At 33.6% G+C, this 15,936-nt stretch overlaps 1 protein-coding gene across 7 annotated transcripts; it reads left to right on the top strand.

Annotated features, from left to right (window-relative positions):
* The first annotated feature begins 4,587 nt into the window (after positions 1 to 4,587).
* On the top strand, positions 4,588 to 13,147 carry LOC127498324 (5'-3' exonuclease PLD4-like). 7 transcript variants are annotated; one of them, XM_051867578.1, is made up of 12 exons: positions 4,588 to 4,734; positions 6,232 to 6,262; positions 6,394 to 6,472; positions 7,162 to 7,337; positions 8,233 to 8,416; positions 8,506 to 8,626; positions 8,833 to 8,960; positions 9,724 to 9,924; positions 10,112 to 10,251; positions 11,510 to 11,675; positions 11,764 to 11,860; positions 12,588 to 13,147. In XM_051867578.1, the coding sequence occupies exons 2-12, from the start codon at positions 6,252 to 6,254 to the stop codon at positions 12,797 to 12,799; spliced, it is 1,515 nt and encodes a 504-aa protein (XP_051723538.1). In that variant the 5' UTR covers positions 4,588 to 4,734; positions 6,232 to 6,251; the 3' UTR covers positions 12,800 to 13,147. The 7 variants fall into 7 exon arrangements, with proteins under 7 accessions (XP_051723538.1, XP_051723537.1, XP_051723539.1 ...); XM_051867577.1 differs by having other exon boundaries at positions 4,664 to 4,734; positions 6,046 to 6,262; XM_051867579.1 differs by having other exon boundaries at positions 4,717 to 4,734; positions 6,205 to 6,262.
* Positions 13,148 to 15,936: the final 2,789 nt, after the last annotated feature.

The raw sequence follows: 15,936 nt of genomic DNA, 5'->3' as shown, positions 1-15,936 counted from the left end.
GCTCTCAGCAGCGTGGACGGCGTTGGGATGTTCGTTAAAAGTATAACGCTGAAAATTTATTTTCAACTTCTTTTTACTTCTAATTAAGAACGACAAAAGAAGTTCATCGTGAGTATTTCAGCTTTGAATCACTTTCAGTCTTGTACGTTATGCATTAAGTTTCTGGCTGCAGTCCACTTAACGGCCACCAGTGTCGCTAATAACAAGAGTTTCTGATTTCTACACCCTTTTAAAGAGTATTTCATCTCATCTACTGGTCTGATCTTTTATATCTAAAATGGGCGGTGATGTTTTTCTGTTTTCAGAAATCTAAGTGCTCATTATCTGCCCTGTTGGCCACTGGAGGTTTGATCGTGTTAGGGGTTTTATTGGCCATAGTGGTAATAGAGAAATTAAAGAACGAAGATCAAATCAATGAGGATTTGAGTCCCCATCACACTCCGACATGCTGTAATGGTGCCATCCTGAATGAGCAGAGCAGGTGCGTGAACTTCCTGTTTCATATTTTCACTTCCTGCCACCTTCTGCACTCCTGGAGTTTGACTCAAGAGTTTAAAAGACGATGATTTTGCTGACTACATGGGCACATTGAGAGCTGACCTTTAGTTTTAATTTCATTTTCTTAAAAAATAAACTTACTTGTATGAATTTCCCAAGTTAAATCCCCTCATACAACCACAATTTATGATCATCACACTGTTTATCTTTTAGAGAAGTCATCACATTTGATAGCAGTGGACAAATGAAATACCGTGATATCATGGCGAAATCATTTAAACAAATTATTTACAATTAGATTTATTTAAATGTGCTTAGCTTTCCTAAGTATAAAAATAGTTCAGTTAATGCCAAATCAAATGTAGCTGCTTTGCCATTTTCATTTAAATTGTAGTTAAATTTTTATTAACTTTTTGTGTGTTTTGTAAGTTTTTATTTTATTATTATTTTGTCTATTTAGTTTTTATTAAGATTTATTATAGTTTTATTTTATTCAGTTTTATGTATTTTAGTACTTTAACTGAAAATGAGAAATGATGCTTTGGCAAATGGCTGAAATAAAACAAAGTTTTTTAAAATATTTTATTTCAGTTAACATTTATTTTACTTCAAGTAACAAAAATGGTTTATGATTCCACAAACAAATTTGATTATTTGAAAGACTCAATTTCAAGCCAATAATTCAAGGATGTAAAAACATGAACTACCACCTTAATTGACTAAACAAAAACAAGATTTAACATCTGGCTTCGAATGGTAGGGTCTGACTATCCAAAGCAGAAGGGATATCAAGATCTGTTTATGTGTCTTTTGCTTTAGATAAGCCATCTAATGTATGGAAAGAATTATACAAAATGTTATTTAATTTTCTATGGCGAAATATACACCATTATTTGAGAAAAGAAATTTTATGTAAACCAAAGAGCAAAGGTGGATTATCTGTGCTTAGTTTTGAAACTTTAAACAATACATTCAAGATTAATTGGTTGATTAAATTTATGAAAGAAAAGGATAGTATGCGTTATACATTTCCAAAACGTGTTTGACATGGTGGGCGGCATAGATCTTCTTTTGAGATGTGATTTTAAAATAGAAAAACTGCCTGTAAAATTAGCTACATTTCAGAAACAAGCTTTATTGGCCTGGATGCTGGTCAAATAAATACATTATTTGGAATAATAGGTGCATTCAGTATAAAAATTGATCTCTCTTTTATAATAGTTGGTATGAAAATAATATTGTATTAGTTATACAACTTTTAAATTCAAATGGTAATTTATTATCTATTTAACATTCAGTTTTTGATTAATGAATCAATGGTTTGTACGCTCTGGCATGTGTCTTCTGTGTATTAAAATGTACATTTCTGTATATTATTGTATATTTCTCTGCTAATAATAAAAAAAAAGTTATTGCGCTTTTGCTCTGCGGTTCTTGTCAACTATGCAGTGTTTTCAGCCACATAATGTTTTATTTTTTAAGGTTTCAGAGATTTAAATATGCATAAGCACCAGTAAAACAATACATTTTAGAGTTTATAAAACACACTGATGTCGGACATCAGTGGAAGGAGCAATAACAATCCATTCAAATATAATTTGCCGATGTTTATTCATATCAGACACAGATAATGGGCCTAAGTAACTATAAAGTTTACTCTATTATTCTTCCAGTTCACCAGCCACTTACTTGCATATATTTTGGGAGAAACTGATGAATTCACCTGCTGTAAATCCGACTGACTGAATTGTGGCGCGAACTGTGGCACAAACTAAGATGGCGGCGCGCCCATCTCGCATTATAAATCAAGATAAAGATCATTTATAAAGGGTTTTAAACGACAAAACACACTCATACATATTTGAGAATCGTAATATCAGATAGTTGATGACATGGTAAGCAAGTTTGAGAGGTTTTTTTTTAATAAAAAGGAAAAACAAAATAATAGCGATCCCATACAGCGTCATTGTCGCTGCAGTGTGTTACGTGACAAGCATGACGCGTCGCCATGGAAACAATAACGGTCGTCTTTTAAAAAAAACTCACTCTGGGGGGTCAGTTAGAATATTTTAATCTCTTAACACAAATCAAACTAGTTGTGTTGCATCGATCTATAACGAAACTCAACTGCATGATTCGAATTCATACTTCGATTAAACATACGCTTACAAAGTGTATAACTTGGATTATAATCTCGCGTTAAGGAAAAGTTAACAAACAAACACATTTTACACAGAAAATCCATGAACGATAATTAACGATAATTTAAGCACTTAGTAGCAGTAGTGCTTTAACATTTTACAGTAGAACAATTTTATTTAAAAAAAAAAAATGAATAAAACAAAAACAATAACAAAAAAAATATAACTATATATAAAAGGAATGAAAGTAATACTCAATACTTGTGGTCATTTTTTTTCCAAAATAAAATACCTTTAAATTAATACAGTAAATACTAATTCTTTCAATAATCTAGTGTAACAAATTCACTCGTTAGACAAGTACTCAAAATTAGTCAAATGTAACAATTTCATTCTATTAAAACCCAGGGTGACTGCAGGTTAATGCAATCATTTGCTTTACTTTTGTTATTTAAGACATTTTTAAATAAAGGTTTTCGTTTTTCCGACCCATAGTGTGTGTGTGTGTGTGTGTGTGTTTTCATGATTTATGAGGAAATGTGTATAATAACATTGGGTATTACGACGTGTTTTCTGTGATGGGTTTCGGGGTAGTGTAGGGGGAGAGAATGTACAGTTTAATTTCTTTTTGTAAAACAGTTAGTTCCTGTCCTTGATTCTGATTGGTCAATAGCAATAGGCTATGACCGCTTCACCCAACGGTTCTGTGTATCACTACACAACACTCTTAGCAACCACTCTTAGCAATGTAAATTGTTAGTTCTCAATTGATATTGTTCATTGAAACTTATTGTATTATGTAGAAGAGTATTGTGAGAAAGAGATCGAGTGGGTGAGTTTATTACCTGCATTCAGATTCAGCATTTTCCTTCAGGTCAGTCCTATGTTCATAATAAAAAATCTGTTTAAATGTATTATCTTGTCCTTTTAACATTTAAGGGGTTTTCCGTGACTGACAGCGCTAGTCAAAGCATTTGTCAGTTGCGTCTTGTTCCGTGTTCACAACAATTCAGTCTTTTCAATATAAAAGTCTTCGCTACTGACTGACACACTCATAAAGACAGTCTTTGCCGCCATCTAATGGCGTATTAATGAAACTTCTGTTGCTGTTCACGGTCAGGGACTATTTTTTCTGGCGGAAGGAAGGCTTTTAGTGATTTTACTTCATGAAAGTTTCATTGATACATTTTTGACTTTAATATTTGTATTGTGTGGTAACCGCGTTTTATAAAAGCAATAAGGTACTCGAGGCTAGTGCTGTATCGTGAATAAGTCACGGCTGAAGGGGTTACTCCGCTTCACCTCGTGCCTAACAACACCCTTCAGCTGTGACTTGTTCCTTGAGCCCTTATTGCTTACTAAAAACAGTCTTGTTTCTTCACGAGTGATTAGTAATGTATAATAGTAATAAAAACTCTTTGGATGTGTTTGTGACAAACACATCATTTTCACTTAGAAAACTTTTTAAATGTATGACTGAACCTTTTTTTTCTTTTGACAAACCTACATTTCAAATTAATTACCTGAGGTGTGTAACAACCACAGGGAATACATGTTGATCACTAAGTTTCAGACATATGCGAACCGTTGCAAGTGTGCGACCACACAGGGACACACGCCAAAGTAAAGTGACAGCTGACTTGATGATGTAAAGCTAATAGTTAGTTCATGTTTTTGTCCTTTAAAATAATATAATAGGGTACAGCTATAGGCACACCTTAAGAAAAAATTTACTTTTCACTACTTTCATTGTGTATGATTGCAGAAAAAAAAAAATATATGTCTGTATTGAACATTGATGGAGCAACAGATTTTGTGTGAAAATAAATCAAAAAAGTGGTTAATTTTGTTTAAAAAAATTATGAATGTATCAGATTTACAGCAGTAACAATGAATTATATATGATTAATATCATATTTTTTAAAAATGAGTTTCATTATAAATATAGTGTAATTGAAGCTCTGGTCACAGTCGTGTTTCTGCCGAAATGAAAGTGAAATCCTAACTCACATCAGTCCAGAGCTTCTGAATCACTTTCATGGTCTTTAATGCCTGCATGACGTGTGTTCGGACAAACACAAGAGCTCTGAATGAGGTATGAAATATTATTCAGCATGCATACAGTATATTGTAATATATTAACATGTCTGAGTGCTGAGATTTTCAGTTCCTATTTCTCTGATATATTTAGCTTTTCTTTGATGCTGATGTGCAAAACAAGACTATAAACATTAATGTTTTACATGTAACCATTTACTTACACTGTACTTACACATTCAATGTCACTTGCCATTTTTTGTAATTATTTGTAAAATTTATTAGCAATTTCTGAGTGAAAATTGTTTCAAAGTTAATCCTATACCAAATATTTTTTCAGTGTAGTTTGTTAATAAATGCTGTCTTAAAATCTGTGCATTCAACTCACAGAAGATCCAAGCTTATAATGAACCTTTAATCATACAATTATGATCCTCTTTGATGCAAAAACTTGAGAAAATGAGATCCAGGCAGTCCAGCAATGATTATGTCAGAGATTAAATTTGAATAAGGAATAACAAATTTATTAATTAAAAATTATAGAGACAAACAGATTAATTGAGAAATTAATAGTTAATAACAAAATCTAGAGTATTGTAAAATCCAGAGTATTGTATCTAATAGATGAAGATCAGAATATACAAGAAGGAACAAAATTAAGACATTTGCAGAATGAAATGAGAGATAGAAGAGAAGAAGCAGAAGAGCAAAGAAAAGCAAAGGAAAAAGCTAAACTATCAACGACTCCATTTTATACCATAAGCATAGGGAAATGCTTACATCGCACTCAAACTTATGTTTTGGTCTAACAAGAAAAGATCATATGGATATATCCATTATGTCATAGACTGGTCAGATGTCAAAAATAGATGAAAAAAGATATAGGGGATGTTTTGACCCCCTTAAGGGAATTTTGCAGATCTTACATTATCACATGTCAGCAGAAATAGAAATGGACATATTTTGATATAAAGGTACATCGAGTTCAAATGAGCAACTAATTCCAAAAACATCGCTTCTGCAGTACTTGTCAGGTGTCCAATATCTGACCACAAACGTGTCAACATGACCTGTTACATTGGAACACTTTGAAGAACAATTGAATATAGCAAGCATACACCATGGACAACAAGAAGAATAACCATAAAGGAGTACATGAATATATGAAATCAAAAGTAATATTGATAAATCATAAGCCATAAATGATTAACATAAAATATGCATAAAATGCATGAATATGAATATTAGCTAACCATTTTGGATGCACCACTCTTTATGCCATTTTCAAATATCATAAACATTCATATATTAAAACGGATTGTGCAGCATGTGTATATATAATTGTAATCATTCCCTGTATCTTTTTCAGAAAACATGTTTGTCAGTTAATTAAATTTAAGATGTGATCTATAGGTGTTTGAAAGCCTTTTCGAACATTACGTAAGTGTTAATGTGACATTTAAAAAAAAAAAAAAAAAAACAGAAATGAAAAGTGAATGAGGAACTAATGACTATTTGACTATTTGAGAATATTTCCCTTTATGCGTCACACAAGAAAACAACACCTGCTTCAACATGCCGACTGCGTAAGTTCACTGCACTTTATCACGTATTCTTTGTTTTGTGTCGATTTATTACAGAAATATAAACACGTTTCAGCTGTATGCTTGTGCAAAGTCTGTCGATGTCAATCCGCTTCTCCATGTTCTGCTTTTAGATCTACACGCTTACGAGATGTTCAAGAGCTGACATCTCCGTATAAGAGCTTACATGACAATTATGTGTCCAATACCAGGGTGAGTTTGATGCTTTAAATGGGCTATATGTAAGAATTTTCATGTATTAATCTCATTTTATTGTCAATGTGTGCACAGCTTGTAACGAAACTTAAAAAACGAGACCTTCTCCATCTCTCAAGGTTGTCTATTTAAGCCTGTAAACTGATTTTTACGTGAAGGAGTCGGGACGTATTTGCCGGGAAAATCAAAAGGATGTGACGGTTACGCGCGCTCCCGAGAGCCTCTCTTTTTGTTTACCGCATCTGTCGACATGATGCCGGTGAATTTCAGAGCTGGTGCAAATATATCCACATCGCTAGATGCTTTTATTAACTGTTGTTTTCTCATTTTTGTTGAATGTTTACTTTGTTATTGAGATGAAAGCGAGGCACATATTTCAATATTCAGCAGCGTGGACGGCGTCGGGATGTTCGTTAAAAGTATATCGCTGTAAAGGTATTTCCAACTTATTTTTTACTTCTAAGTGAAGAATGAAAAAGAAGTTCGTCGTCAGTATATCGGCTTTTAATCACGTTTAGTGTCTTGTACGTTTACGTACAGTTTCTGGCTGCAGTTCACTTAACGGCCACCAGTGTCGCTAATAACAAGAGTTTCTGAATTCTACATCCTTTTAAAGAGTATTTCATCTCATCTACTGGTCTGATCTTTTATATCTAAAATGGGCGGTGATGTTTTTCTGTTTTCAGAAATCTAAGTGCTCATTATCTGCCCTGTTGGCCACTGGAGGTTTGATCGTGTTAGGGGTTTTATTGGCCATAGTGGTAATAGAGAAATTAAAGAACGAAGATCAAATCAATGAGGATTTGAGTCCCCATCACACTCCGACATGCTGTAATGGTGCCATCCCGAATGAGCAGAGCAGGTGCGTGAACTTCCTGTTTTCATATTTTCACTTCCTGCCACCTTCTGCACTCCTGGAGTTTCAGACTCAAGAGTTTAAAAGACGAACGTCTCTTTGTCTTTTTGATTTTGCTGACTACATGGGCACATTGAGAGCTGACCTTTGGATTCAATTTCATTTTCTTAAAAAAGAAACTTACTTGCATGAATTTCCCAAGTTAAATCCCCTCATACAACCACAATTTATTATCATCACACTGTTTATCTTTTAGAGAAGTCATCACATTTGATATCAGTGGACGAATGAAATACCGTGATATCATGGCGAAATCATTTAAACAAATTATTTACAATTTAAATCTTTAAATGTGCTTAGCTTTCCTAAGTATAAAAATAGTTCAGTTAATGCTAAATCAAATGTAGTTGCTTTGCCATTTTCATTTAAATTGTAGTTAAAGTTTTATTAACTTTTTGTGTGTTTTGTAAGTTTTTATTTTATTATTATTTTGTCTATTTAGTTTTTATTAAGATTTATTATAGTTTTATTTTATTCAGTTTACGTATTTTAGTACTTTAACTACAAATGAAAAAATGTTGCCTTGGCAAATAGCTGAAATCATTTTTTTTTTTTTTTTAAATATTTTATTTTATTTCAGTTAACATTTACTTTACTTCAGGTAACAAAAATGGTTTATGGTTTTAGATCTAGTTAATAATAACCCTAAAAATAAATAAAGTAAATAATAATAAAATAAAATAACCCTAATAATAATTTTTATTTCAGGTAAAAAAACAACAACTTTTTTCACGATTTTAGTTTTAGATTTAGTTTAATAATAATAAGTTGATTGTAAGTTGGATAATGATAAGTTGATCCGGTCTGTTCTGGACGTGACTGTTTCTTCGTTTTCTCCCAGCATTGTTCTTGTTGAGAGTTTTCCTCTCTGTATGGATTACGGGAGAAACGCCTCCACTGGGAAAAGCCTGTATGAAGCCTGGAAGCATCTTCTGTCTTTGGCCACCAAACAAATCGAAGTGGCGTCTTTCTACTGGTCTCTCACGGCCGAAGACATCAACGTGAACTCCACCACTGACAGAGCTGTAAGATTCATTCACACTCAACAGTTTTTACATGTGGAAATATTGGTGGTTTTGAACCTTTTGATTAACATGTCATTTTTGTGTCTCAGGGCAGAGACATTTTAGAAGAGTTCAGAGCGTTGCCGTCTAGAAACGTGTCCGTGCGAGTGGTGACCAGCATCCCCACTGTGGCTCACAATTCAACAGACTTACAAGTCCTGAAAGAAAATGGTCAGCCTTATTTTTGATTTGACAAACTTCAAACTAGTTTCTTTTTATATACTGACATGCATTATTTTTTACTTTAACTTTTAATTTTTATGGTAATGCTTTACAATAAAGTTTAATTAGTTAACATGAACTAACAATGAAAAATTATCTTGAAATCGATCAAAAGACATTTTCCTTCAGTCCTGACTGTGTGTGTCTTCATGTAGGAATACAGATACGGCGAGTGAACTTCGGCCGCTTGACTAAAGGAATTCTTCACACTAAGTTCTGGATTGTGGACGGGAAACACATTTACATCGGCAGCGCCAACATGGACTGGAGAGCTTTAACGCAGGTCTGAACCAACATTTGCATTTGTGCGTTTAACACGCTTTTATCCAAAGTGATTTACAAGAGAGAAGCTTAAACAATTAGTTTCATAGCCAACAGTATTCGCAATATACACTGCCATGTTTATGAGAAAGAAGCTAGATTAGACTCTTTTTATGTTTTGTTTTGCATGTGCATTGGTTTAGGCTTGTAAAGTATTGTGGTTGAAGTCGGCAAACGGAAGTTATGCTCGTCTTTTCTTCCCTATTGTGCTGTATATCCGGTATGGTGAGAATTCGAGTCCCCTCTAGGACCCAGTTTCTTATTGTTTGAAAATGCATTATAATGACCATTAATGTCTTTTAAATGACATGGTTCATATACTAGTATATAACTGAAGCTATAGGACTCCATTTCCCATGACACCGGCTTCTCAAACAAGAACAAATGTAGGGCGGGGCTTGATTTTGTCTGTGGGGAATTGATTGGATGGTTGTGGTTTGCTATTGGAGGATCTCATGTGAGTGACAGGTTGCCCCGCCCTCATTATCAGAGAAGAGATGCTGCAAGATGGAGGGAGGAGAAGATATTCTGATTCAAGATGAATTTAAAACAATAATGATGTGCACCGATAAATCAGTTATAATAAATGCTGCAATATGATTTTAATGGAGACTTTAAGTGCCGGTGGAAGAGGTTTGTTTTCAGCTGCTTCTTGAAGGTTGTGATGCTTTCAGCAGACTCAGATCGATTAATCTGACGTGTGTGTGTCTGATAAACCTCTCCAGGTCAAAGAGCTCGGCGTGGTGATCTATAACTCCAGTGGTTTGGCTGCTGACCTGCACAAGATCTTCCAGTCGTACTGGGTCATGGGTCAGTCCAACACATCCATCCCAGATCCGTGGCCGTCCACCTACGACACCTTCATCAACGAGGAGCGTCCGCTGCTGCTCAACCTCAGTGGTGTAGCCAGTCAAGTTTACATCACGGTGATTTCACTCGCTTATATCGTCATGGATCGCAAAAACAAATTCATTTACGGTATTTTAGAGAAACCTTATGCGCCAGAGAAACAAGCAGCAGTGTTTTAGCAGTAGCTCTGTATATTTCTATGGCATCACTGGTGAGCAGAAGAGACTTCTTTGTAAAACAAGCTTCATCTCTCGTCTTCCTCAGGCCTCTCCGCCTGCGTTCTGTCCGGACTCTCGCACCCAAGACCTTGACGCTATCCTGTCGGCCATCAGAGGAGCGCAAGACTTCATACATGTCTCGGTCATGGAGTATTATCCCGCTTCGAAGTTCTTTCATCATCACGGGTGAATGAGTTTTCTCTTTCTGGAGTCACTAGTCTAGTCAAGTCACAAATCTCAATTCAAACACCTACGCGATCTTATTCCCAAATGAGAACGATTCGGCTCTGTATGTTAAAGCTTTCACAGTGAACATTCAGATCTGCGTTCTGATCCAGAGAGAGCCGTTGTGAAACAGTCTTTTCAGCCGCACAGTATAATTATTTCTGTCTTACAATAATCAAGTAAGAAAGCAACTTGGCGCTTCAGATAAAGATTGCTTCAATGACATTGTTTCCTCAGTGACTGTTAAAACATGTGTATGTCATTGAATCATTCATTTAAGAGATTCGTTCAAAAAACACTGATTCATCCAGTAATGAAAAAAGTGAAGTCTTTATGAGTGAGTCCATTTAATCATTAATTCAAAAGATTCATTCAGAAATGCTGATTCATCCAATAATGAAACAAGTGAAGTCTTTATGAGTGAGTCATTGAATCACTCACTCAAGAGATTTGTTCAAAAACACTTGATTCATCCAGTAATAAAGCAAGTGAAGTCTTTAAAAGTGAGTCATTGAATCATTCCTTTAAGGGATTCGTTCAAAAACGCTGATTCAGCCAGTAATTAAACTATTGAAGTTTTTATGAGTGAGTCATTGAATCATTCATTCAAGAGATTTGTTTAAAAATGCTGATTCATCCAGTAATGAAACAAGTGAAGTCTTTATAAGTCAGTCATTGAATCATTCATTCAAGAGATTTGTTCAAAAACACTGATTCATCCAGTAATGAAACAAAGTCTTAAAGAGTGAGTCATTGAATCATTCATTCAAGTGATTTGTTCAAAAACGCTGATTCATCCAGTAATGAAACAAGTCTTAATGAGTGAGTCATTGAATCATTCATTCAAGAGATTTGTTCAAAAACACTGATTCATCCACTAATGAAACAAATGAAGTCTTTACGAGTGAGTCATTGAATCATTCATTCAAGAGATTTGTTTAAAAATGCTGATTCATCCAGTAATGAAACAAGTGAAGTCTTTATAAGTGAGTCATTGAATCATTCATTCAAGAGATTCATTCAAAAACACTGATTCATCCAGTAATGAAACAAGTCTTAAAGAGTGAGTCATTGAATCATTCATTCAAGTGATTCGTTCAAAAACGCTGATTCATCCAGTAAATGAAGTCTTTATGAGTGAGTCATTGAATTTATCCAGCTCTAATGCTTTTAGTTTCCTTTCATGTGTGTTTATGTTGTTGTATGTTTGGTGACGCAGATACTGGCCGGTCATTGAAGACGCTCTCAAGCGCTCAGCCTTCGAGAAGAATGTGTCCGTGTGTCTGTTGGTCAGTTGTGGCCAAGAAACTGACCCGTCCATATGGCCCTTCCTCCGGTCATTAGATGCTCTTCATTCCCCGTCTAACAACATTAACATCGCAGTGGTGAGTCGACATAAACACAGGCAGTCATGGAAGGATTTCACCTATAAAAATCTGTTTTTAAATGCTGTTTATCCTTTTCATTGCACAGAGGCTGTTTATTATTCCAGCGGGAAACCAGTCGCACATCCCCTATACCAGAGTAAACCACAACAAATATATGGTGACCGATAAAGTGGCGTATGTAGGTGAGTTATTATTTGGGTTTTACTCGTGTGTCAATAGGAATTTAATGAAACGTTAATACTAACTGAGCCATTAAGGGATTCTTTTTAGCATTGGCATTTTTAAATTTCCTATAATTTTCTGTGCTTTATATATATATATATATATGTATGTGTGTGTGTATATATATATATATTTTTTTTTAGTGGTGTCAAATCGATTAATCACATGTAACATAAAAGTTTGTAAATCTATAATGTCTGTGTATATACATATATGTGTGTATATATACACATATATACATACCAATACGTATATACATTATATATATATATATATATATATATAAACACAAACCTTTGTTAGATGTGCTTAATCACGATTAAATCGATTTGACACCTTATATATATATACACATACATACACACGTATATATATATATATATATATATACTGTATATTTACAAACTGATGTTAGATGCGATTAATCGCGATTAATTGATTTGACAGCACTAATATATATGCTAATATATACACACACACACACACACACACACATTTATAAACTATATTTACAAATTATTGTTGTGATTTGTACTAATTTGTATTGTTGTGACAGCACTAATATATGTATATAGTTTTGATATATCCGTTTCATATAAACAACTGACGCGGATACTGAACTGAACTAAAAGTGAAGAATAAAAATCAAAGCTTTTGCATTCCTGCTGCTGTTGTTTTTGTGTTCAGGCACGTCTAATTGGTCAGCTGACTACTTCAACACCACTGCCGGAGTGGGTTTAGTGGTTTCCCAGGATGCTTTGCCTTCTGCGTTGCCGGGAAACACATTCCAGCAGCAGCTGAGTGCAGTATTCGACAGAGACTGGAACTCACAGTTCGCCGTTCCACTCGCTGAGCTCAAGCAGAACCATGACTGTGTTTTCTCCAAATCCACACTGTAGACACTTTACAAACAAACATTCAACGTGTTCAATTCTATTATGCATGAAACTTGAAGTATAAATGTCATATGATTTGTGTCATTATATATGTATTATTTACATGTCTCGAATTAAGGGAAGTGTTTTGGAAGCCTGCTACATTTCATTTTAAACATTATTTTCTTATGCAATAAAATTAAATGACTATTATAAATTGACCTAGATTGAATGTAATAACATTTCAGTGTTTTTTTTTTTCATTTTCAGTGTTTCAGCTCATGTATGTGTGTGTGTACATTCATTGTTAAAGTATATGTTTAATGTAAAAACAAACATTTAAGTAATAAATAATATAAAATTATGTAATAACTGGTTACAATGTAATGACTTTTGTTTGATCAGTTACGAAATTGTAACATAGTTGTGTTATTATTTGTTGTATTTGTTTGCTTTTTTGAAAGACCGTGGTAACAAGGTAAACCGTGACTCGTTTCAAAGGTTAGATCAAGTTGTGTACCACATGACACACTATGTAGACAATCGAATTATAGTGTTATCTTTTAATTCAGCGTTGGAGTCTGAATTAAAAAATGATAAAGAATTATTTTTTATTTTTTTTCCCCTGTATGTCCATGTATGATAAGCAGATATGCTAACACATGAAAAAATACTAGTAAATTATAGTAAATACTATAGTGTTTTTGAACCATATAGTAAAGCACTTTAATTAATTTGTTGTGGTAATTCTATAGTTGCTATGGTAATATAACAACTATAATAATATAAACAAATTACTTTACCCAATACTGTACCAAAGACTATAGAATAACACAAGACATGTCACTCGTATTGTTTTGAATGGGAGAAAGTGTAACGCTCAATATGGCGGAATAAGTCCCGCCTTCAAAATAAGAGCCAATCGTCGACCTGTAAAGTCATCGCGTCACTGCAGCGGCCGTTAGAAGCACCGGTTTCTATAGAAACAGTCAGACGCGCGCCTCAGAAATGAGGCACAAGAGACGCGCATTTAGGTCTGCGCATGCGCATTAGCTTGATCCAGCCTAAACACGGTTTTTTTCGTCATGATTTGAGCGTTTGGAAAAAAAAATTATGAGACAGTTGTTGTCAGATTTCATTGGTGATTTCAAATATGAAATTTAATCGAAAGCTTGGCAAACAGCTTTGGAGAATTTGATGTTTCCCCATTTAAAGAGATAGGAGCTGCATGATGCCCAGGATGCCCGAGAGGCGTTTCAAAGATGGCCGCCGAGTGAAATGACTTGTCTTAAAGGGACTTTGACTGTACTAAGTTTTCTACAACTATAGGGTATATTATACTAGAATACACTACAGTTTACTGTAGTAAAAACTACTGTATTTATTACAGTTTATCAGTTCACTATAGTTAATACAGTATGCTGTAGCATTTATTAACAAAGTGTTGTAAATACTATAATATATACAGTACACTACAATTTACTATAGTATGGTTCAAAAACACTACAGTATTTACTATAAGTTACTATAGTATTTTTTCATGTACTGGATGTAACTTTTGATACTTTGTGCTAAAAGTGCCTTTGACTTTGTCCTATCAGTGTATAAAATAGTGAAGACTTTTGCACTTTTTAATATAAAATTTTGAACGCTAAAAAAAAATAGCTTCATTATAAACAAGTAGTGTAATGTTAATATTTATAATGAGCTGAAATGCTATAAAATGTTCTTGAAGTATATTAAACTTAAGCTTTAAATATATTCTAACTGTTCAAGAATATATATCATAAATGATTTGTAAATAAATACAGCATGCACTAAATGTAGGCTACTTGAAGTGGTTCCAATGTATTAAAACTTTTTGCATATTTTGAATATTTTTTCCACTCAATTATGTCATAATAACGAGATATCATGCCGTTAAAACGACAGCTTTTCTCGTAATAACGAGATGTTATGTCGTTAAAACAACATTTTTTTTTTTTTCGTAAAAACGACATCTTTTTTTTTGTTTATTTGTATATTAGGCATGAACAATACAATAGGTTCTACACTATCAAGTCAATCCCTTTTTGAATATTGAATTAAATTCTAATCATTCTAAATAACCAGCTAATATTCATCATTAAGAATATGGACAAACTTTATTTTAGGCTACTGTATTTGTCTAGATTGGCGATATGTGCGTAAAATATGTATTTTTAAAAATATTTTTTCCAATTCATGTAATATTTTAAACACTATTATTTTTTTTAAATCTGCATTTGTGCAGTAAAATTAACTTGAATGAATATTATAACAAATTTTAGCAATTTTAGGCTATTTCACTGAAGAATTAGACTACCGCTCTGTTGTGTTGTTATTGCAAAACGTGGATACTGGAACACGAGTAAAGTACAAAGCATTGTTAACATAATAAATAACAGTTTAGCATCCAAGTGCGAAAATAGAAATATTTGGATTCGTGCCGAATGCGACCCAAAGTTTCAGTTTCAGCTTCGCTTTAAATAAATTAGTTTAGGCTTTAAAATAAATATTGTTTTGTAGCTAATGAATGCCACTATAATTTGTTTATTTTATACTCACATTTTTCATTCTTGTTTTGTATTGAATACCATTACATTTTAAGGATTTGTTGTGGAAATAGCCTAAAATACAGGTTTATAGACTCATTTTTGTAGAATTTTAGTTTTTAGCGGTATTTTAGCAACATTATTTTTTAGTGTAATAAAATACAACTGATACACCAACGGGATTTATGTTTTTTTTTCTCCTATCAAAAACTTATGTCTGACCTGATGCATGTGACATCATGTGCGACTAATTTTCCAGAAAATAAGGAATGCTAAATGATAAAATTGTGCTTTATTATTAGAAATTGCATATGTATTGGGATATATGCCAATAAAACAATAATATTGTATTCATTACTCTATGGGCACAGCAATTGATACAGGTATTGAAAGGTATTTTACACTATATTTGCTTGCTTCTTGAGCGCGAAAGTGTGATAAAGGCACTGATTTAAGCTATATAAATCAAAGTCCCTTTAAGACAAATCATTTCACTCGGCGGCCATCTTTGAAACGCCTCTCGGTCATGCGAGTGCAGCTCCTATCTCTTTGAATGGGGAAACATCAAATTCTCCAAAGCTGTTTGCC

The sequence above is a fragment of the Ctenopharyngodon idella genome, chromosome 17 (assembly GCF_019924925.1).
Source record: "Ctenopharyngodon idella isolate HZGC_01 chromosome 17, HZGC01, whole genome shotgun sequence".
NCBI lineage: Eukaryota > Metazoa > Chordata > Actinopteri > Cypriniformes > Xenocyprididae > Ctenopharyngodon > Ctenopharyngodon idella.
This window is presented reverse-complemented; position numbering and strand designations above follow the sequence as displayed.